Here is a 23732-nt window from a genome sequence, read left to right as displayed (position 1 = left end):
GTATCATCACTGGTAGCCGTGGTCCCACTTGGTGGCCCCCAGGTGCTGTCTGGCTTCCTGGATGCTGGTGTCCCTGGGGAGGGTCACACGAGAGCAAGCTGGCTCGGAACGGATACTAGAAGCCGGTGCCTCCCTCGAGAAAGGTGCAGAGCTGCTCCCTGCAGCTCTGACCATGGATGAGGAAGCCGTGCCCGCCGTCAGAAGAGACAGTGTGGGAGGTTACCAGTTGGATTGCTTATGGATTAGGTGTGGGAGCTGCTGGGGCAACTGGGGGATAGTGGGGGTCATTGAATGAGACATGAGGAGGGAAACGGTAAGTGGAGGGAAAATCACTTAAATATGTATGGAGAAGACGACCAAAAGATGTTCCCAAAGCCAAGAAAAAACACATTTCTCACGAAGTAGGGAGTGGGCGCGTCTGATGCCATGGGGAAGTGTGACAGGACCAGGACAGAACTGGGATTGCTGTTTGGGGGTGTCCTCAGCAAGCGCTGCTTCACAGGGTGACGGGGTGGGTGGCAGATGGGACAAGTTGGGGATGCATGTGAGGAGAGCAAGTGGAGCCACCGAGCTTTATTTCAAGAACTTGGGGGAGGTATATAGGACTGTGGCAGGAGAGGGTGAAGGGACGGACAGTTAGCTTTTTAAAAAATCAAAGACTTGAACTCTACAGCATGGTGACTACAGTTAATCATATGGTATATTTGAAAGTTGCTAAGAGACTAGATCTTAGAAGTTCTCATCAGGAGAAAAAAATGTTGTCACTGTGTAGTGATGGATGTTAACTAGACTTCTTGTGATCATTTTGCGATATGTACACATAGCGAATCACGTTGCACACTTGAAACAAATGTTATATGTTCATTACATCTTGATAAAAACTAAATAAATACAAAGAAGAAGAAATAGCTAATTCCACTAAATGCAGTGAACGTTCGCTGAGTATGCTGCTTGTGCGAGTATCACCAGGACTCCTGTAAGACCTTGCTACTCAAACGGTGGTCCGTGCACCAGCAGGTCAGCCTTGCTGCAGAGCTGGTCAGAAACGCAGAGTCTCAGGCCCCCTCCCTAGACTTACCAGTCAGAATCCGCATTCCAGCAAGACCACCTCCCCCAGGAGGTTCAGATGCACATTAAAGTGTGAAAAGCACTGATTTAGGGGGCTACTCCCAGGGAAAAGGGAGGGTAGGCTTCAGTGTGGGGAAGGAGCTAAGCCCAGACTGAGAAAGAAGGAATCCGGAGTTACCCCCAGAAAGCGCCCTGATAGTGTCCCCACGCTCAGGCCACACTAGCCACAGATGGTGCCTGAGAGATTGAGGTCCAGTTGCCTGGAAACTTACCGAGCTGTACATGTAGCAGCAAAACCCATTCATCCAACACCCACAGTCACCCTCCCTCCTTTCTGAGCCAAGCTGCTTGAGAGGGGAGCTGAACATTCTGGGCCTCCCAGTGCCTTGCTTCCCACCCACACCTCGGCTCCTCCAAACACGCTTCCTCCCCCTCACTCCACGAAACTTCTTCCAGACAGGCCATCTTCTTCTGAAACAGTTCTCAATGGAGACTGTTTAACATCACTTTTTTTATTAGCTGGTTTTTTTTTTAACTACAAAGAATACATAGTTATGGCAAAGAAAAATCCACTGAGTGCAGGAAGGGAAAGGTAGAAATCAAGTCTCATTCTACCCTTCTGGGCCCTCCAGAGTTCCCTGCATTCAGCCAGTGGACAGAAGTGACCGTGAGGAGGACACCCCTATTATGTGAGCACCTTGGCTGAGGTTAACACCAAGCTTCTACTCCCGGTCCAGTCCGTGGCAAGCACCAGGCACCGCGCCTCATGCGGACTGGGTGCTGGGAAGTGTAGCTGTTGGCTGGACACCTTCCCTCTAGAAACAGCTGTACTCTGGAGGGAGGAGCGGACGTCTGGTCGGGCCTCCCCATCTCTGCCCCGGATGCTGCAACAGACACCCACACACACAGGTGTTCACCCGCCTGGACAAATAAATTTCCAGATAGAATTGCTGGATTAAAGGGTGCCTTTTCCATCTGGGGAGGTACTCTCTCCTTGCCGTCCTGCTGCGCCCCGTTGACACCCCTACCGATGCCGGAGAGTGCTTCGTTCAACACACTGGCCAGCAAGAACTGTTAGCATTTTTATAAAATATATTTTTCCAGTGTTCAAGGTGGATATTATCTCATTATAGTTTTAATTTGCATTTCTTTAACTTTGTGAGAGATGGAGTATCTTTCTCATGTACTTATTTTAATCCAAACTCTTTTCCTATTCACTCTTCTCATGGTCTGTGTGCCTGCCTTCTACCCGCTGGTTCTCTTTGTCTTACTGATGTGCAGGAACTCTGAAACAAGTCATCCCTTTGTTTCTCAGGCTCACATGCCGCAAATACGTTTCCAAGGGGTCATTTTCCCTCTATTCTATTTATGGTGTTTTTTTTCTTTTTTCCATCCCGGAGACTTCCATTTTTCAGAGTCTAAGTTTTCAGTTTCTTCCTTCATGATTTTTGTCTCATGCTTAGAAAGGCTGTCCTCGTGCCAAGATTAATTTTACATTCTCACGTTTTCTTCTAGTGCTAGAGTCACACTTGAATCCAGATTCTGCGACTTGCGGTTGCTTTGGCGATGACGTGCGTTCTCAGTGCCCCAATTTCCTCCGCCCGCAAGCAGGAATCAGTGAGGGTGGCGGCCGCCTGGAGTTCATGTGGAGACCGAGGGGGGTGGTTCTCAGAGCTGAGAACCGTGCGGGCACTAGCTCATGCCCAGGGCATTGGGGACCGCGTTGCTATTGGCTCCGGATGCTGTCACATCACTGCCACGGAGGGGTGGGGGGGCTTTAACAACAGGCATTTACTTCTCTCTGTTCTGGAGGCTGGAAGTCACAACATCAGGTTGCCGATGTTCCTCAGGTTGAGAGCTCTGTTCCTGGTTTGCAGACGGCTGCCTTCTTGCGGGATCTTCCCATGATTGGGGGTGGGGGGGAGATCATCTCTCTTGTCTCGTCCTTATAACAGCACTAAGCCCATCTATGAGGACTTGACTCTCATGACCTCATTACCTCCCACAGCCCTGCCTCCAAAGATGGTTACATGGCGGGGGGTGGGGGGGTAGGGCTTCAAAGTATGAATTTGAAGGAGGATATAAACATTCAGCCCTTAGCAGACCATGTGTACGGCCGGTGCATGCTTCACGTTTGTTGCTTTCTTTAAAAAAAAGATGTAGAACGAGATGATTTCATATATGTATACATCGTGAAACGATTACCACAATCAAGTTAATTAACATATCCATCACCTCATATAGTTACGGTGTGTGTGCGTGCGCTGAGACTTAAGATCTATTCTCTTAGCCAATTTCAAGTATACAATGGAGTATTGTTAACTAGAGTCACCATGCTGTAATTAGATCCCCGGGACTTATTCATCTTCGAACTGGAAGTTTGTACCCTTTCACTAACATCTCCCCATTGCCCCCTCCCTCCCACCCCTGGCAACCACCATTCTACGCTCTGGTTCTCTAAGTTCGACTTCTAAATCGTATAGTATCTGTCTTTCTGTATCGGGCTTATTTCTCTCGGCCGTAAAAAAAAGACTGAAATCCTGCCCCTTGTGACAGTGTGGATGAACGTGGGGCACATTACGCTCAGGGAAATAAGCGGTGTGCCCATTTCTGTGGTTCGCAAGGGTCTCTTTGATTCCAGATGCCATACTCACAACCAGCCCCTAGAGCAGTCCACTGCCTCCAAACATCCTTTTCTGGTCTCTGTCACACAGCAGGACCCGGAACAAATTCCATAGTGCACGAGGTATGGAAGAGAAACAGGCTGTACTGGGTAAACTTGTGCACCAGGGGTCTCAGTAGAAGAGGCAGGCATGGGATTAACTGTTTTCTGACCTCGCCCCAAGGGACCTGCCAGGGCCTGGACAGACTGGGTGTATGCTCCAGGGAAGGGACTCTGCCCCCACACCTCCAGCAGTTTCCCGTCTTCTAGGGCGGGGTGAGAGCAGCCCTGCCACCTAGGGGACCATCACACTACTGGGACACCAGGCAGGCTGGGCACAGGAGTTATCTGGGAAAGCCAGCTGCCCGGCACCTTGATGACCTATGGGGGAAACTGGGTTCAGGCCTAGCCCCTCTGGCCAGAGGGAGGAAGCCCCCCGCCCTTGTGGGAGGCCAGGTTCAGGTGCTGGCCCTCACTCTGGGAAATGAGGACACCCACCACCACCACCACTGTTTCCACAAGGCTGTTAACTCCTTGAGGACAGAGGTTACACCTGCCTGTTTTTGTATCCCTGGGATACAGTAGGTGCTTCATGGATGTTTGTTTAATGAATGAATACATAAGTGCCTACCAGGCATAGGCCAAGCGTTGTTGATGTAGAGATGTGACAGCCGTGATCCCTGCCTTCCGTGACCTTACACTCTAGGGCGCTGATAAGACACAGATGATGTGTAAAATGGGGGCTCTGTCTGCAGTGGGCACCATGGAATCACAAAGGTAGCAAATGCCTACATCTTCCTCGGGGAAGGGGGAAAGAAAGGAGCGGGGAAGGCTCCTTGGTGAGGTGATGATGAGCTAAGAGCTGAAGTTCTGACAGGCTACCGAGGGCTTCATAACACGTGAGAAGTTAACCCTTAGCATGAAATATAGTCTTGTGGGGAAAACCCTGAATTGTCTAGTCTGACCAGAAGCCGGGGTGGCCATGGGCCAGATTAAGAAGAGCCACATAAGTCCCATTAAGGCCTTTATCCTGCGAGCAGTGAGGAATTGCTGGTGGAGTTCAAGCTGGGACTTCATGTTTTGCTCCTGGGTCCCATAAGTATAAGGATTCGGGGCTGTGGACCAGGAAGGAAGGGGTCCTCACTTCTCCTCTCAACCAGATGAGGCTAAACGGCCACAGGGGCTGGGCCTGCGCTTGGCTCGGCATGCAGAGGGTGAGTGGCTTTCGTTGTAAGAACCAGTTTCTTGCAATAAAGCTTTTTTCCTCCTCTTCTGCTCTTAATTATCCCTCTGGAGACCGCAATGATTTTCAAGGAGCCTAGTTGCCCAGTTAGGAGCTAATAAATCACCAGAGTCCCCCAGGCAGCCAGGCCTTCCAGAACATATACATGCAGTGTATAGATTTCGTAGAAAATGAAACCTTCCAGAGAGGCTTACCGGTCATAACCAGGAGCAGCTCAGACAGGCTCCCGTGTCCTGACATGCAGGGGATGTCCCTGGTGTGGACAGCGGGGCCCCGGGAGCGGCCTCTGCCCCACCGGGCAGCTTAAACAACATCCTTTCCGGAGAGCCTCGGGCTGGCAAGAGAGTGTTTGGATTTTTTTTTTTCCCTTTTTTTGGGTAGGGTCCTCAGGAAGTCTGTGATTCTTCCCTCAGGAAGAAGGTAAGAGTACAGACTTCTGTGGCACGGAAGAGACACACGTCTCCAGTGACACAAATTGCTTCTTCCTCATTCTTCCCAGATGAAAGCCCTGACTTCGTTTTTCCCTTCAGCAGACATTGCCTGCTCCCCTACTAAGTGCCAGTCTCCTCCTTGGTGCTGAGACTAGTGAGCGAGACAGACACCGCCCCTGTTCTCTTGGGACTCACGGTCTGAGGCTGGAGGTGGGGATGGGCAGAGACGTGAACACACGAATCAATCTATATTAGGTAGGAGTGAGCGTGAGCACGTTACTGGTGAGGGTACATTTGATTAAGGCGGCTCTTCCCAAGCTTTTCTGATGGTAAGAATCACGGGGGAGCTTGTTACAAAAGTAGGTTCCTGCACTCCAAACCCACAGAGTCAGAGTGTCCAGGGGAGGGGCCTGGATTCTTTTCCTCTAAGGTGCGCCCCAGCTGATGCTCCTGAACAACTGTATTAAAGGCTAAGTGGCCGAAGGGACACGCAGTCTGCAGTAGTGGCTCTTGGCCCTGGGGTGCACTGGGATCAACTGGGGAGCTTCACAATTGCAGAGGTCCAGGCCCCGCTTTCAGAGTTTTTGATTTAAATAGTCTGATGTAGGGCCTGGCCATTTAAATATCTCCAGAAGCTCTGCAGGTGGTCTCAGTGGGCAGCATGACTTTACCCCCCCCCCACCCCCGTGACACTGCGGACCCACCACAGCCCTGCTCTCCCTCAACACCGCGGGAGCTTCGGGCAAGGGAGTGTGTTTGCAGTCGGCAAAACAGGGCACAAGATGGGTTCCTTCTTACACCTCATTTTACCTTCTTATATGTGGAGGTTTGGTCGAAGCCAAGCTTGGACCTCCCCCATCTGAGCCTCAGTACCTGTGGCCGTGATAAAAATCTTAAAAATGGCACCATGTCCCGCCCCCACCCAGGACTGTCTGCTGAAACCTTCCTCTGCCCGAGGCCAGGATGCCAAGAAAAGGCTGGGCTTCCTGAACGAACACTCGTAACTTCTGAGGACCCGAGATGACCTGTGAGTAGGCACCTGCCTTTGACACTGGATCTTTGATCCATGTATTGAGCACCTGTGGTATACCGGGTGTTGTGCTAGGAAGGCAAATACGAATGAGAAAGCTGCCCGAGTGGCTGACCATGTGCTGATGTGCGTGAACACGTATCTGAGGGGCTCTGCGCGGTGGGGTGAGGGTGCTGGTAGCTGGATGCACCGCGTGCCTTGAAATGATAAGAAAGGGTTCACAGATGATGTGACTTTGGTTTGGGCTTGGAAAGATGAGTCAGTGTTCTCCAGGGTGAGAGAGATAAGAAAGATGATCCAGAGTCTTAACAAAAACAAAAAACTCAGCAAGTTACAGAACACCTGACAGAGCAGGATGTGTTTGGGGAGTGGATTTTGTATTCAGCATGACACGAGCATTGGGTTGCCAGGAAGTGGCAAGAGATTAATTCTGGAAAGGCAAGGCAGTGGCCTTGAGTACCGAGTCAAGGAATATTCAAAAGAATAGTTGATGGTTGACAAGATTGCATGTGCTTTAGAAAGATTTCCCTGGCAGATGCAGGATGCAGAACGGACAGAGGGAGGGGAGAGTGGAAGCGTGGAGGTCAGGAAGAACTAGATGACAAGCCGGGGGCTATGCAAGCACGCTGGGAGAGGAGGGGGCTCCTTGAGAACTTACCGGAATGAGAGAAGGAGTCAGGAATGACCCTGAGGGTTTTCTGCTTTGTGAGTGGATCCATGTTGATGTCAGCTGCAAGGACAGGCAAAAGAGAGAAGTGAGTTTGCGGGGGGGAAATGGGGAGTTCAGCTGTCGAGGTGCGGTGTCCGGTCCACAGACAGTTGGGCATTCCAGCCTAGAGCAGGGGTGTGTTGGATCTGCAGTTACAGACTTGCGAGTCCGCAGCTCCTCCGTGGTGGTTAAAGGCTGGGGAAGGAGTGAGGTCATCCAGGGAGATCAGTGGAATGGGGGGAAGTGGGACACAGACCATTGGGAAGATCCAAAATGGCTCCCTGCCCTCATGGAGTTTGTAATCCAGTGGGGCGAGCAGATATTCAGCAGGGAGGAAGCCAGTGTGTAAAAAGATAAGATTTGGATTCTTGGGGTGTAAGCCACAGAAACCAATGCTCACTAACTTGAACTAGTAGTACTTTATTGGAAGGACATGTGGGGACTCACAGAACACAGAGGAATGTAGAAGAACCAGGTCTCAGAGAGGACAAGAACGAGGGCACCTCTTGGTTTCGGCTCAGGTTAGGGTCTCAGGGTTGGGAGATCGAGCCCCGCGTTGGGTTCTGCGATCTGTGGAATCTGCTTGAGATCCTCTCCCTCTGCCCCTCCCCCTGCTTGTAGTCTTTCTCTCTCAAAATAAATAAATCTTTTAAAAGAAAGAAAAGAAAGAAAGGTTGAGAATGAAGACAGCCAAAGGGATTTGGTAGGAGAGGCTGGTGAGGAAGATTCAGTCCAACAGTTTCCAGTCTTTATGACACAATTGGCACTGACCGTCTTAACTTCAATCACGCACCCACCCCCTTGGCCTGCCAGGATTTTATCCAAAGTGGGAGTGGGAGTTCCTCGAAGAGAAATCTGGGGGCTGTGGCCAGATGTAGGGAAAATTGCTGCCGAGCAGGTTACAATCACAGATGGGAGGTGAGTGAGTCCAGACTGGGGGTGTCAGACAGTTCTTCCAGTAATTTTTGCAGAGCTACATAGTAAAGAAAGGAGGCCAGAGCTGAGAGAGAGAAAAGTTCAGCTATTAGCAGCTGAAAACAGGTAAGCAAAATGTAAACAATGCCGTGAAGAGGGAAAATGAAGCTCGAGGAAAAGTCTAAGGCCCCCAACACCTGCCTGTGCACAGAGTCTCCTTGCACCTGACCGTCACAGGCCTCCAGTACTCTCTCCTGATGACCTGAGGAGAAATATGGAAGGGACGGAGAAAATGCGCCGGGCACAGGAGCTATTTGACTCATGGCATGATGACGCTTGTGTGATGTTGTTTGCAGTCTGGTGTGTGAGTCTCCTTAGTATCTGTAACTCGGTTTTGCAGCTGAGATGCCACGAATGGGAAGGGCGGGACTTCCCTTTAGTGCACAGCTGAGGGCCTGATGCGGTACTCCAGAGATCACTGGAATTGGTAGAATTTTCCGAACTGGTAACAGAGAGATGTTCGTTGTTGCTCCTGGCAAAAGGATCTCTTCTTAGTCAAATAAGCTTGGGAATGCTGTACCCACAAATTTCTCTCTTGGGTATTTGTTTGTTAGTGTGTTAAAGGGTATTGCAAAGAAATCTGTTTAGTAGCTTGTCAAGTCAGCCTTCTGTGTTGGAGAAAACCTTTGTATCAGTCACCCCCGTGGAATTTGGAAAGTCCTTAACTTGCAGCACACCATCACATCTATGTAATGTCATCTGCTCTTGTCCTTAAGGCCAGTGCCTAATTACAGGGTGTGCCAGAGTCAGAATATAATATAGCCACATTTCTAAGAAAATCCAGCCAAGGAATTCTATTCATGTGCACTTGTGATTGCTAATAATGATATCCTATTTTTTAAAAATAATTGCCCTACTCAGTATTAATGAATATTAAACTTTCAACTCACAAGTGTCCATTCTAGATCTGGAGCCGGAAGCAGAATAGCAGTTGTCTCTGTCCGTGAGGTACACAGTGGGTTTGCAGGTTCTGGGGGAGGCACCAGGAGAAGGGATCTGAGAGCACAGGTGGACAGGTGAGCCTGCCTTGTCCTCTGAGAGCAGTGGGAGGGGCTGCAGAGAACAGTCCGAAGGTGGAGGAGGGGGAGGAACAGGAGTAGAATTGGGGGCTCCTGGTGAGACTGTGGAGCACTTCTTAGGAAGAACCAGAGGGGGTTCTGGAAAGACAAATACAAACAATTACTTTGCAGTGTTTGAGAGTTCTACTGAAACAGAATTAACAAGTATATGCGGGATGCTGCTGTCTCAGTCCAGGGAGAGGAGGGGAGCTCACCTAGTGCAAGGACATGGATGCGGAGGAGGATGCTCAGGGCTATGACCTGGCGCTGCTGCGGTGGGTATGCGTGGGTCCAGAGCAGGCACAGAGGAACGTGAAGTCAAGGGATTCATGGAGGATTTGAAGATCAGGTATAAGGAGTTTGAGACTGTGTTAAATCAAGATGGAAAGAAATAAGGTTATAGTCTGTATTCGTTTCCTGGGGTCGCCCTAACAAATGACCACAACCTGGGTGGCTGGAAGCACGAGCCTCTGGTGGTGGCCCACAGTCCTTGGCATTTCTCACTGGTACATCGATCACCCCACGCTCTGCCTTCATCGTCACATCACCGCCGTCTCTTTTCTCCCCTGCTTATCCCTCGTAAGGCTACTGCTCGTTGGATTAGGGCCCACCCGGATTCAGCGTGAGATCCTCAACCAGATCTGCGAAGACCCTTTTTCCAAGTAAGGTCACATTCACAGGTTCTGAGTGGACATATCTTTCAGAGGGTCTCCATTCAACCTGCACCACAGTCCTAAAGTGGAATTTCAGAGGGAACCATTTCAGAATTAGGGCAATTCCAATGACAGGACCCAAGGTATGGACATGAGGAAGAGTTGCTTAAAGGAAAGGGAAGGTGGAGATTGTGGCTGAAGAGCGGTGAAGCTGGGTTATTGGATGGAGTGGATGATGGGAACTGGGAAGACGACGACCAGGAGCCGGAAGTGTATGCTTCAGAGGACGGTGAAGGTGAATGCTTGGGGGGTAGGTGAGTCACAGGGGGAAACGATGATCTAGTGGGGTTCTCAACTCTGCCTCCACATTGGGACCATCTGAGGAGCTTTTTAAAAAAGTACCCAACCCATAATCAGTTGGTCTAGGATAGACCCTGGACAGCTGCATTTTTTAAAATTCCTAGGGTGATCTAAAGTGCAAAACATGACCTTCAGAGAGAAGTAGCGAGTGGGAGCCAAGGCCTGTTCCATCAAGGCCTGAAGGCGACGCATCGGGGAAGGAAGACTTCAGAGCTTCCCACCATCGTCCCTTAAAGTCTAAAGCAGAACCGGGAAATTAAAAAGTAAGGGAGCAAGAGGTTGCGTTACCTGGCTTCCGGCTGAGGTGCTGACCGGCCTGGAGTTCCGGGCTACTTCAGGCTTATACCCAGGATGTATTTCAGATGAGTTCCAGCAGAAAAAGTCATCAGAACTCGTTTCTAAAACACTTGCTATTCCTACAAAATAAGCCTCCCCCCCAAAAAAAAGATTTTCTTAATACGTTTGGAAAAATTTCTTTTGCCAGAGGAATGTTCAGTGCCTTCCTTTAGTATTTTTTGAATATGTAATCAACAAATATATTAAAAATTTTAAGCAGCATAAAAGGTTATACAATAAAAGTAATTCTCTGTTATCCCTGGCCTTCTCACTCTGCCCCCACCTCAAGACCCCTCCCCAGAAGCAGCCATTTTTATCTACCGTGTGTCCTTGCTGAGGTGAACACGCTGCATCTTGGAAATCAATCCCTTTTTATGCACAACAGATATGCCTATCCCTGTTAATTGGCTAACCCATCATTGAAGCCATACTGATGAACATTTAGGTTGTTTCCTCTCTTAGCAAACCTGTTAGATTTTTTTAAACAACTAGCCTGAGTTGAAGTGGGTTCCTCACTGGAGATCTAATGCAGTGTAGTGATTATAGTCGACAACACAGCATTATAAGTGTCACGCTTGCTGGAAGACTCGTCCTTAAGGCGGGTTTCTTCCCCAGTGAATGCAGGTGGAGCTCAGATGTCACCGAGGAGAAAGGGGGGGCCCACCTCACGAGCTGGGTGTAGAGAAATGATCTCCCTGCTCTCCTTCACCAGGGGACCCTGTCTGACGATGTGCTGCTTCTGCCCCACAGGAGCCTGATGCCCCGGACTCTGGAGAGCCAGATCACACTGGAGAAGACGCCCAGCTATTTTGTGACTCAGGAGGCCCCTCGGCGCATCTTCAACATGTCCCGGGACACCAAGCTGATCGTGGTCGTGCGGAACCCGGTGACGCGCGCCATCTCGGATTACACGCAGACACTCTCTAAGAAGCCGGACATCCCTACCTTCGAGGGCCTGTCCTTCCGCAACCGCACACTGGGCCAGGTGGACGTGTCATGGAACGCCATCCGCATCGGCATGTACGCGCTGCACCTGGAGAGCTGGCTACAGTACTTCCCGCTGGCTCAGATCCACTTCGTCAGCGGTGAGCGGCTCATCACCGACCCGGCGGGCGAGATGGGCCGGGTCCAGGACTTCCTGGGCATCAAGAGGTTCATCACGGACAAGCACTTCTACTTCAACAAGACCAAAGGATTCCCTTGCTTGAGAAAAACAGAATCGAGCCTCCTGCCTCGGTGTCTGGGCAAATCGAAAGGCAGAACTCATGTACAGATTGATCCGGAAGTGATAGACCAGCTCCGGGAATTTTATAGACCTTATAATATTAAATTTTATGAAACGGTTGGACAGGACTTCAGGTGGGAGTGAGCCACCGAGATGCAAGGGCTCTTCTGCTTGTCTCTTCATGAGGTTTGCCCCTAGAGCCTATGATCCTTTCCCCCCAGCAAACCAAACCCAGGCTCCAGCCCCCTTTCCCATCTCAGGTTCCATCATCCTGGAACTGGGAAGCCCAGCTAAGGCCACAAGACCAGGGAGTCCCTGCCACTAGCTATCCCCAGTCTGTCTAGGCAAAGTTGACCTGCTTCTGGTATGTCCAGTCAATTCTGAATCATTTCCCTTTAGCCCATCAGAGGCCTTGGGAAATTGCTCTATGAAGAGCGGATCTTCTGATTATGCTACATATTATAAGTGGTGATGGTTCTGTTGCTGTGAGCACAGCATTCTGTCCCTGTCACTGTCCACCCCGGAGTGGACTTGCTGATTCCTAGTGGCTTGTACCTCCCCTCTGAGCTTCACTCTCCCTAGCCGCCCTGGGTGGTGGGACAGGAGACCATCCTCTTCCTCCTGACCTTAGCAGCTCATTGAGACATTGCAGAGCTGAAAGCACCCCTGGCCACTCCTAGGAGACAGACCCTTTAATGATGAAATAAACCAGGGATCTCAAAGCTTGTGGTCTCAACTCTGCTTGAAGGGTAAACTGTCTTTGAAAACCACTTTGTGACCCCCCCCCCATGGACAAAAGCACATTAATTCTGCTGTTACGGGTACTTTCCTCACGCGAGCTTTCATGTTCAGCATGCGAAAGAATCATGCTTGTCCATATGAAATAAATATGGCTCTCTCGTGTCCTTAATGCTGGGCTCTTCTCTGTTAGCCAGGCCTGCAGCACAGCTCATTCACCCGGCTCCACCTGTGCAAGATGGGGGCGTAGTGCTGAGGGTGGTCTGGGAGGGGTGCGTGTGGTCCCGGAGGGCACTGAGGGCGGGTGTGGTCCCAGAGGGCACAGAGGGATGCAAAAACCACATGGGCAAGGAGCAAGGAGGTGAAGATGGGGAAAAGAGGTTCTTGCTGGCAGAGGCTGCCACAGAAACGTCATGGGGAGATCTGTGGGGACACTCTGAAACGAAGTCTGACTGTGACAGCTCTCTGCTTAAGCTTTGTATCTGAAGTGCCAAACTAGAAGCCCGGGGACTGACAGGACGTCAGATGTTTCTGCTTGGCCAGCATGATGTTTTGAAATAATTTCCAACAGTTAAAACTTGGGAGTGTTCATATAAAAATACAGATTTCCATTTATTTGTTTAAATGGGAGCTTGGCGACACGGAGTCTGCTTTCTAGCACGGCAACAATCAGTTGCTGAAGCCTGTGCTCTTGGGGCTTCCAGTCCCCACCAGGCCCACCTCACTGAAGGACAGCATCTGCCTGGCCCCTGGTGGCATGTGAGTTCACAACCCTGCTTTGGGTGTGTGTACTGTGACCTCAGAATAAAGCCCAAATCCTCCAGCATGATGCGCAAGACAACCTCAGTTCCAGTTTCTGGATCTTCCCCTCCCTCATCCTCTGTTCCATCCTCACAGAACTACACACCTTGACTCTTTAAAGTCCTCCTGCCTTTGCCTGGGATGCCTCCCCTCCCTACCCTCTATCCCCACCTCATGTCTCCAGCTAATGGAAGCTTCCATAAGACTCCACTCAAGCATGACCTGCCTGATTATTTGTGAAGCCTTCCCCAACCAAGCTGTCTGCGCACTCTTCCACATTCACTTGGTAGTTTGCACACATCTCAATTACAGCTTTTATCACGCTAGATTAGCGTTATTTGTATAAGTGTCTGTCTCACTGTAGACCACAGCTTCTCGAGAGTCAAGACTGTATCTTGCTAACATACAGGAGGCACACAGAAAATGTCTGATGGCTGAATGTGTGAATGGGTGGAGAGGTGTTGGAGGCCTGGGGGCATGGACAGAAATGTTCTAAAGAACTACACTTCTGGGTCATGATTCCCAGGTAGCTCCACAGTACTCACGCGTAAGCCGAGAAGGATCGCGGAACCTCCAGGGACCACTTGGTCTTTGTCTGCTCTGTCAGGCGTGGTGCAAGGTTCCTGAAAATGAGAGTCTGAATTGAGGACACAAAAGCCTAAGACATTAGTTCTGTGTCCTGGCCCACCTTCCTGCCGGAAGCTTCTTACAGGAGATCAAATGACTGAGACCATGGTACCAAGGAGCAAGTCCTGGGAGTCTGCCCCCTCTGTGCTTCCCCTGCGGGCACAGAGAAGTGACATGGAGGCCAGTGGGAGCTGTCACCACCGAGGAGCTGGGGTGGGTCGGTTATATGTGGACATTAATGAATTGGCCTTACACATCCCCCATCCAGAAGTGGTGTCCTGTGATCCTGGGCCACGTGGTGGCCAAAGCTGTATCCAAAAAGAGACAGACTTACGTTGGGGACACAAAGAAAACACCCAAGAAAGAGTAAGATTTGCTTGTTTATCACAACTGGGGGAGTCCAGTCAAAACTGACAGAGTTAAGAGTTTTGTGGGTCCCAGGGCGGCTTTATTCCTCTCCATTCCAAGCATTCCCATGCCACCCAGATTAAGTCACTCTAAGTACTAGTGAATAGGTCAGAGTCTATTGTAATTAGCATATCATTGTATGCAAATGAAAGAGGCTAAAGTACCTCAAAAATCCCAGTTTAAATGAATGAAATCTGGTGTACATGAATCTCTTTGGCAAACTCTGATTCTTAATCCAGTGCAAATGTACCCTTTTGCCCAGGGCGCTCCAGGCAAACTTGTACAGTTTCCAAATTAGTACAGTTTAAACAGATGAAGTTTGACCATTCAATCTGAAACCAAAAAGGCTCCTCTGGGTGTGTGCCTGTGTGTGTGTGTGTGTGTTTCTAACAGTCCAGGGTATATGGCAATTCCACAATCCGCCAGGCTCCTTCCATTCTAGTGCTCACGATTCACCCCATATCTGCATCCCCACTCAGCAGAAAGGGAGTCTAGAAATCCATGAAGACCCTCCCAAAAGAGGACAGAGCCTACTGACACAGAGCTTGCTGTAGCACAGGGTCTTGCGTTGGGAAGGCTTCAGGTCTGACTGACTAAAGGCTGCTGGCCAGGGGAAGCTGGAGGCAGGTGAACTAGAAGTGGGGCCTCCTATGCAGTTGGTGTGCCAAGCTATGTAATTTTTTCTGGTTGGTCCTGCGGTGGAAGCCGGGACATCAGAATAGGAGTCCTGCCAGTCACTGAACAGGCCCTGATCATTCTGCTACAGAGGCTGTGGGTCAGAGTCCTGTTGTCTATTTGGCCTGGCTGTTGTCCATTTGAACATTCAGTCTCTTGGGAGGAAAGGGGGGGCACAGGCTGCAATATCCTTCCTACTCACAGCTTCCTCGTATCATGAGTGGGGCCCCCGGGCTTGTGCAAGGATAGTAGTACTACTTCCTCTCTCACATCGCTTTGGGTAGAACTCAGTCCTTCTAGGTTGCCTTTCTTTGGTTCCAACCATTTGCTATCTATTACTTGGATCTTACCCTGAACCCAAACACCAGTACATTCATTCCTCGTAGAAGGCTGATCTTCAACATATCATGGCAGACTCCTTCCCATCATCCCATTCTCAACTCTAACACCTACCCAGAATTGCTCTCCCTCTCCTCTGGCACTGTCAATCTTTCATTCTGTTTTCCTTCCATAATGGCCCTAACCACTGGCTGACATCATAGATTCATAGATTCGGTTCCTTGTTTGACATCTGTCTCACCCACGGGTCTGTAAGCTCCATGAAAATGCAGTCCATACCATCTTCTTCAGCATAGTGTCCAGCATACAGTAGGTACTTAATAATTACTTGAGTAAATGAACTAGTGGGGCTCTGTTCCCTGAACACCAGCCTTTAGGACTGCTGCTTAACCCTAAGAACAGATGCTGCCCCTAAGCGCTGTCTTCTGCCTGCGATCTCTTTGGTCTCTTGGGACCCTTATTGCCATTATTAGCTTACACAGCATCCTTGTGAGATTTAGAAAAAGCTGCTCCCCTTGGCAGATAAATGAGAAAAGGGTGCCCCCTTAGGATGCACACAGCCTTTCGGGTGCACCGTACATATAGCAAATGGAGTGCAGACTGGATATCAGCCCCTGCTCTCCCCAACCCCAGCTGCCATCTTTGTGTAGAACACAGATGGCACAACCATGTATGGCAGCCCCGACCACCGTTCCTCATGCTCTTGGCAGTTCCCGGGCCGTGAATGCTCCTGGAATTAGCACTGGGACATCCCCAATGCTTTTGATTCTTTTTTTTTTTTTTTTTTTTTTTTAAAGATTTTATTTATTTATTCGACAGAGATAGAGATAGCCAGCGAGAGAGGGAACACAAGCAGGGGGAGTGGGAGAGGAAGAAGCAGGCTCATAGCCGAGGAGCCTGATGTGGGGCTCGATCCCAGAACGCTGGGATCACGCCCTGAGCCGAAGGCAGACGCTTAACCGCTGTGCCACCCAGGCGCCCCCCCAATGCTTTTGATTCTGCCAGCTGCCGGCCCTGTCTTGGAGGAGCTCCTCTGTCCCTGCTGGCGTCATGGTGCTTCATGATTGCCCACCCGTCACTTGTGATCTCTCTGGCGTGTGTGTGCATGTGTCTCTGTGGACGCGTGCTCGCGTGTGTGCCTGTCTCTTTCCTGTATCCTCACTCACACTTACTAACACTCAAAACTATTCAACAGGTATTTACTGAGTGTTTGCACGGGGAGGGTAAGGCGTAGGGCATAGGGACAGCTAGCGTTTATCGAGTGCTTTTGGTGCGGCAGCTGTTGTGCTTCCCATAGCTTCGCCCGACAGAGCAAGTACTGCTGCAAAGTGTAGTAAATACAAGATGTCAAGTGTGGTGAAGAGCACGGGCTGCCCAGGGTGCCCGGCTGGCTCAGTCAGAGGAGCAAGTGACTTCTGATCTCCGGTCATGGGTTCAAGGCCCATGCTGGGTGTAGAGATTTTTTTTTTTTTAAGTTTATTTTTAAAAATTTAAAGAGCCCGAGTTGTAACTGTAGCTCACTACTCTTACTCTGGGACCTCAGGCAAGCTATTTTATGCTCCTTATGCTTCTGTTTCCCACCCTAGAATGTGAGGGTGCCACAGCCTTGATTGCTGCTGGCTGGCTGCTGTCCTGGAGCAGGTCACAAAAGACAAGCCTAAGAGAGGAAGGCAAGCTCAATAATTGAAGCCAATGCAAGAACTGAAGGTGGAATCCGCCCAGACTCTATGAAGAAGGGCAGGGAGCTCCCTCCCGCTCCTTGTCCCCTTATAACCTTATAATCATGGTCTCTTGGATAAAGTTCAACTTTTTCACGAGACACCACGGATATGATCATGTTATATCTCCCAGGAACAAGAATGGCATAATGTGGACCATTCCTCAAACTGGGTGAAGACTACGAGATGACATATACAACAATGAATCATCAATGGGATTTCATTCATTCCACATAATTTACTGAACACGTTAGGCAGACTAGCTGAGCACGGAGGACGCAAAGTTGTGTCAGTCTTCCTCTCTGCTCCCCTTGTGGAGCTCCCAGACTAACGAGGATGAGAGTTACATAATGACTACATAATGTAATAATCTGAAACTGCATGACAAGGGGGAAAGAGCAGGGACTTTCCCAGAGGAAGTGATAACGAAGCCAAGCCTTAAAGGGTGAGGAGGAATTCATCTTTTGGAGAAGAGTGGTCTACGCCAGTGTGACATGCCCCTGGGGCATGGTTTTTCTAGGTGGGGCCAACTGCAACCAAGAAATCAGAGCACTGGGCTAAATTCTGGTCACTGGATTGGACCCACCTGTGCCACCCCCTAGTTCCAAGGCTACTCTGTTTTTTCAACCAATTCAGAGTGTACCTCACACCTGCCTACCAGATACTAAGAGGAGAAATGCAGATCTACTCTTTTTCCAGATAAGATGGGCCACTAGTCAACTTAGAGTCCTACTTAGAGTCCTTCCATGCGGAACATCTGTAATCTCCTCGTCCTCTCTCCTTACCTCCCAGAGCCCAGCACTGGAAATCTGAAGAACAAAATCAGATGGATAAATAGGTGTCCCAGTGGGACTCCTCCCACCTTGACAATGAACTTGGCTCTTGATAAACTTGGCTTCCTGATAAATAAGGACATATTGCTTTTATCACTAAAAAAAAAAAAAAAGCTTATATACCTCAGTTCCCAAAACAAAATTAGAACAAACTTCATTTTCTAATGTGAAATGGAAATATAAATGTGTCATTTAGAAATTATATTCCTAACTGCTTTTTACCAATAACAACTGCTTCAACAAATTAGGGATTTATTATCTCAAAGAGGTCATTTAAAGAAATCTGGAGCTGATCAGTCTAGGGGTAGGACAGCAGTTCCATTTTGTTATCAAGGACTTAGGCTCCTCCTTTCTTTCTGCCACATCATCCTTAGTCCATGGCTTTTGTCCTCATGGCCCAAGATGGGTGCTGGTACACCAGCCACCACATCTATGTTCCAGTTAGAAGGAAGAGGAAAAGAAAGAAGTCAGAAAACACTCCTCCTAACCAAGTCAACCCTATCTGAAGAGATTCACAGAAATTCTACCAGTAACTTCTATCTCATTGACCACCTCTAGCTGAAAGGGAAGCCAGAAAATGTAGTCTCTCAGCTGAATACATCTTCTCCCTGACAACCCAAGATGTTGATGCTAAGGAAGAAAGACGGTGGGTACAAGTCACAATCCCTATTACAGTGAAACTTCCAATTGTTTGAAAAAGCTGTCTCTCAGCTTCCCAGTATTTTCCCACCATCTTCAAAACCTCCTACAACCATCTTCTAGTATCTCCCAATCTGAGATCTCTGATTCATCTTCCCGTCACCTCCACTTGACTTCTCAAGACACATGCTCCCAGCACCACCTTCTCCCCACCTCAACCCCAAACCGGCTCTGCGAGGGAGGGGGGAGAGGAGACATCTGATTTGCATCATTTGCCAATTTCCCTGGTGCGAAGGCGCCCACCCCAGGCAATTTCAAGCTATGGATGTCAGGTCTCTTCTCCCCAGAGCTGCACTACCCGCACTCAGGAGTCCGTTCTACAGCCAGCCCTGGCACACCAGTGCTCACCTCTCCCCTCCCTGCCTCCATAGCTGGGAAACATCTGAGAGACTGAGTCACAGGCCTTGTTATGCACTTGTGTGCCTGGCGCCTGGATGGACCCTGAGCTCCGGGCGCTGGGAGAGCATACTTCCAACACCTCCACAGCGAGTCAGACTGCGTTTCATCTGATGATGCAAAGGAGTCACGTCATAAAAGCATTCCATTCACCTAAATTCGATTCTGTTCTGTCCGCGAGAGAAGGAAAGGGGTGATTTCAACAGCGTGAGCAGTTTCATCTGCCATTCTGCTCCATGAACATAGGCAACAGTGACCATGTGGAGGGGCCACGGACCCTCTTATCCCCTCGGGCCGTATATCCCTGTCACCGTGTGAGCATTCTGCTCCAATGATTGTGATTCTAATGTCAACTATTATTTATTGTTTTCATGCTCCGTGCCCCCTACACGCAAGCCAACTCCTCAGATGCCCTGCTGCGTAAATCAACAGAAATCCATAGCCGTGATGGCGGGGAAACATGGCAGTGTGGGACTGAGGGGATTTCTCGAGGGGATTTTGCCTTTGTCATGAGGCCTGGTGAGTTCAGACCCCAGTCTCTGGTGAGAGGCAGCCCACTTCCTGTGCCCCCACCACGTGGCATCTGCATCCCCTGTAGACACACAGACTGCTGAGGAAGGGACCAGAACATGAATGAAAAGAAGCAAAAGAAGAGCGGGGGAGGACAGAAGGGCTTCCAGCAGCTTCTTTATTCCCACCTCATCCTTCCTCCTGCTCGCGGCTGGGGGCACACAGTGTGCACCCCTTCCTCGCTCAGCAGAATGTTTGGTGGAAATGCGTGCTATGGGCCTGAGTGTGGCTGATGTTTATTTTACTTCCATGTGCCTGGAAGGACTGGAGAGGCATCCATGTGACTGACATGTGTCTCGCTGATCCGCGTCTGACTGGAATGTGATTGACGACACATGACTAATTGGATCACGGCTGACTGACACCTGCTTTGTGGGCCCAGCCCACCCAGCAAGCACACCTCAGCCTGGAGCTTGTCTGCGGGCACCGGTCTGACTGACGGATGCTCAATCCTGCAGGGGGGCTGGCATCTTGTCACATGCTGATGGGCCTTCGGTCCTGCCCTCGGGCTTCTAGGAAGGGCTCCGTTCCTCTGTAGGCCTGGAGCAAAGGATGCACGGATAGCTTGGCCGTAGCTGCTCCTCAGCCCCTGACCTGGCCCCTCCTTCCATGCTGGGCATGTGGGTCAGAGCCCAGCATGGGCCCTGCAGTTCACGTGATCCAGATAAGCCTGGTCCTGATGGGGTTCCATGCTAGCCCCTCCCCCCCACCCCCCCCAGTGGCTTTCGAGGCATCTCTCCAGAGGCTGCAGTGGTTCAGAGCCCTTGGGCAGAGACAGAGCAAGGGGACTCAGGGTAACATAGAGACACAAAGATAAGACGGCAGAGGCCAAGTATCTGGGGAAAAAACGTATTTAAGCAGGACTTCAATCTTTCTCCTGCCTTTGAGTAACGATGACAGGATCTGTAAACTGGTTTCACATCCTTAACAGCATTTCCTCTTTGTAATAACCAAGATTTTTAGTGCCATTTTGCAAAGGGATGAGATGGAGGCCCAGAGAATGTTTTAAACTTGTCTAAGGTCACACAGCCAGGGCTCAAATCTGTAACTTCTAGCTCCAAATTCCTTGCTTTTATGAGGAAGAGACTTGTGCTCTAGCACTAAAATGTAAGGTGTCTTTTGGAAAACACTTGACACCCACAAAGGTGGTCAGGTGTGGGAACGAGGAACAGCTAGGTGTCGTCTTTTAGCTCGCATGCACAAAGCCCAGTATATTAATACCTGAGAAACGGAGATAATGGGAAGAATTTGGGCATAAATCCTGGTTTTTGTCTGGGGCAATAAAGGGCAAGAGAGGGGTGTGGACTTGACCCAAGCCTACCCTTGGAAACTAAACCAACATCCAGAGAGCCGAGTAGCAGCAGGAATCAACATGAAATTCCAGATCAAACAGTAAACCACCAAGAGGGAAATAGCATCACATGCAGAACTGTGTGTGATACGTGGTACACGTGTATACAAGATACACGTCCAAGTACATGATAAAGGTTCTGTGTTGAGTTCAAACATAGCTCTTACAAGTCAAGGCAAAGAGGAAAACTGAAGGGTAGTGTGCTTCATGTGATCTCATCAAGTGACCTCAAAGCAGAGAGAATCAATTTCCTGGGGGAGATCTTTATCTAAGAACTGCTGGTCAACATAATGTATCCTTGCTAATTACTTTTACAGGAATTCCAGGGATAATCACCTGTCTTTCTTACAGAAAAGAATGATAAACAGAAATAGTGAGAATGTGGAATAATGGGTCTATTAAGGGGATTCTATGGGAGATCAAGGTAGAATTATGCAGATTTGCAAATAATGACCGGTCTGAACCCACAGAGGGATAAAGGCTAGAGAATTCTGAGGGAATTTATCACCTTATCCCTCCTGGAACATCAACCATCTGACTTTGGCATTAGCTGTAGGCAAAGGGTTCACCACTGATGTCACTAGTGAGCACATGAAAGATAAGTATCCTACAACTTCATGTGAAAGAACTTCTACTACAGAAAGTGGGCCAATAGTGAACAAAAATTATGATTTATAATAAAAACAACTAAAAGCTTGATTATTCTAAAAGGAGGATTACTGATGTCACAACTGACAGAGCCAAGAGTTCGTGTTCCCCAAATGGTCCTCAGTTAATTACAAATTTCAGCAAATGCCCCAGTAAGTCTCTGAAACATCATCATGGCCCCAGCCTTGAAGACTCTGTGGCTAGAAATTTCCAAGGCCCCACTGTCACCCTGAAGCATAGAGCTTGCACATAAGGGGACCCTGCGGCGTACGTGCTGGCATATAGGGTGACCCACCATTTCCCAATGATATTTTTGTGAAGTGTTTTGTCAACTTAAGTTTATGAAGTTGAACCATGGGAAACTGCTGTTTTGACCGGCAAAAATGGCAATTTCATTCAGTTCAACCTAATATTTTTAGAAATCTAGAGGAAATAGCTAGCTACCTGTAATGTCTCATTTATTTTAGTTACGCATATATATTTAAAATGGCATCATCCAGGGGCGCCTGGATGGCTCAGCCATTAAGCATCTGCCTTCGGCTCAGGTCCTGACCGAGCCCCACTTTGGGCTCCCTGCTCTGCGGGAAGCCTGCTTCTCCCTCTCCCACTCCCCTTGCTTGTGTTCCCTCTCTCACTGTCTCTGTCAAATAAATAAATAAAATCTTAAAAAAATAAAAAAAGGTTCCTCCATATCTTTAAAAAAAATGGCATCATCCAGAAAAAAATATATGGACTTATAAGACTGCTTTCCCCTATTCTCATATCTCATGAAATGATATTATTCAAATTCTCCTCATTAATTGTTGGCATCAGGGCCTTGAGTTCATCAAACAGTTCTCTATCATACTTGTCTGTCGAGTCCCACTGTTTGACACCAGAGGAATTTTCTCCCCATCTCATGCACCCATTCCCAGGACATCAGGACAGTTGACTTTTCGGGTTATTGATCAGGAAGGGGTGGTAACATGATCCCATCAACATAACCACCTAACATCTCACTTTGTAAGGCGACCTTTCAATGGCTTGATTTCATCTGACACTTGCCCTTGAGTTCACTTCACAAAGAATGATGACTAAATCTGTGTTAAATTTCTTTGCTTCTCTGGTACCAAGTCCATCTAGCGACCTATATAAACATCCCAAATTGGCACCGAATCTGCTTCAGGAGGTACAAACGATATTCCATAGTTCAAAATTAAGTAATTTAAAGACGGTCCTTTACTAAGGAGACTTTCTAAGGACTCAAATATAAGATGAATCTATCTTTTCTGGGGGAATATTTTAGTGGGGGGAGCTGCTATCCCTTACAACACAAGCATATTTGGGAGACTGCTTTCAATTTTGAGTACAAGTGTGTAGCAATTAACCTTTCTGGAAAACTCAGCAGCAAAATGGCCCCCAGGTAACTGAGTGAATGAACTTTTTGTGTAGGTAATTTAGTATTTCCCATTTGGATGCCAAAACTTTTTTTTTTCTTTTTTTGCCAAATGCAGGTTTTCTCTTTGGCGTAATTCACATTTAGCTAATTCTGCCTGGCACCATTTAGCCAACCGGTTTGACTGTTTCATGTTGTCTCCTGGCACCTGTGAATATAACCTTGATATCCAATGGATAAAATGATACTGGTCTCCCTGTTTGCCAGGACAGGAGGACATGTTTCTAGTTCACGTAGAAACTGTGTCAAGTTGATGAAGGACAGTCTCCTTGTATGCCATTAAAAAAAAAGAAAAACACCAGAATTTGCTATCCTACCCACCACTCTGATTCTCACAGCGAATTTAGAAAAAATGAGAGGGAGAAACAGAGGGAATTAAAAGCCTTGGGTCGATACTATTAAGATCATATGACTTGAACCATAAATGATTTATATACATGAAATCAAAGCCCATAATATATCAAGGGTCTTAGTTTATTCGTTCTAAACATTCTCTATTGAGTGAAACAGAATCAAACCATGATCAATGGTCAAATACGTGAACTAAAGCCACCTGTCCCTCACAGAGAACATTAGAACAAGTGACCCTGATCTGCAGTTTGTAAAGACAAAATGTGACATTGAGATTTCAAGGAATATTGATTCGACCAGCATTTCCCAAACTTTCACCATCTAAGCACCATCTTTACAATTTTGGTCATACCCACATACGACCTGTGCTATCATTACCTTAATCTCTTTCTT

General features: G+C 48.6%; 1 protein-coding gene and 1 long non-coding RNA gene across 2 annotated transcripts in view; one reads left to right on the top strand and one right to left on the bottom strand.

Moving 5' to 3' along the window:
• The window catches only part of HS3ST2 (heparan sulfate-glucosamine 3-sulfotransferase 2), an 85495-nt gene extending 72835 nt beyond the window's left edge, over positions 1-12660 (top strand). Inside the window, exon 2 of the mRNA XM_045776493.2 lies at positions 11276-12660. Coding sequence (XP_045632449.1) covers positions 11276-11894 — 619 coding nt within the window. The 3' untranslated portion in view covers positions 11895-12660. The remainder of the gene's footprint in view (positions 1-11275) is intronic.
• LOC123778850 (uncharacterized) overlaps positions 1-23732 on the bottom strand; it is a 57528-nt gene that overhangs the window by 11831 nt on the left and 21965 nt on the right. The window contains exons 3-8 of the long non-coding RNA XR_015727632.1: positions 13835-13912; positions 11471-12717; positions 10478-10618; positions 9392-9542; positions 9009-9275; positions 7093-7164 (exon numbers count right to left, since the gene is read on the bottom strand). This is a non-coding gene — a long non-coding RNA (uncharacterized LOC123778850). The remainder of the gene's footprint in view (positions 1-7092; positions 7165-9008; positions 9276-9391; positions 9543-10477; positions 10619-11470; positions 12718-13834; positions 13913-23732) is intronic.

The sequence above is a fragment of the Ursus americanus genome, chromosome 2 (genome assembly GCF_024610735.1).
Source record: "Ursus americanus isolate L20-20 chromosome 2, mUrsAme1.1.p, whole genome shotgun sequence".
NCBI lineage: Eukaryota > Metazoa > Chordata > Mammalia > Carnivora > Ursidae > Ursus > Ursus americanus.
This window is presented reverse-complemented; position numbering and strand designations above follow the sequence as displayed.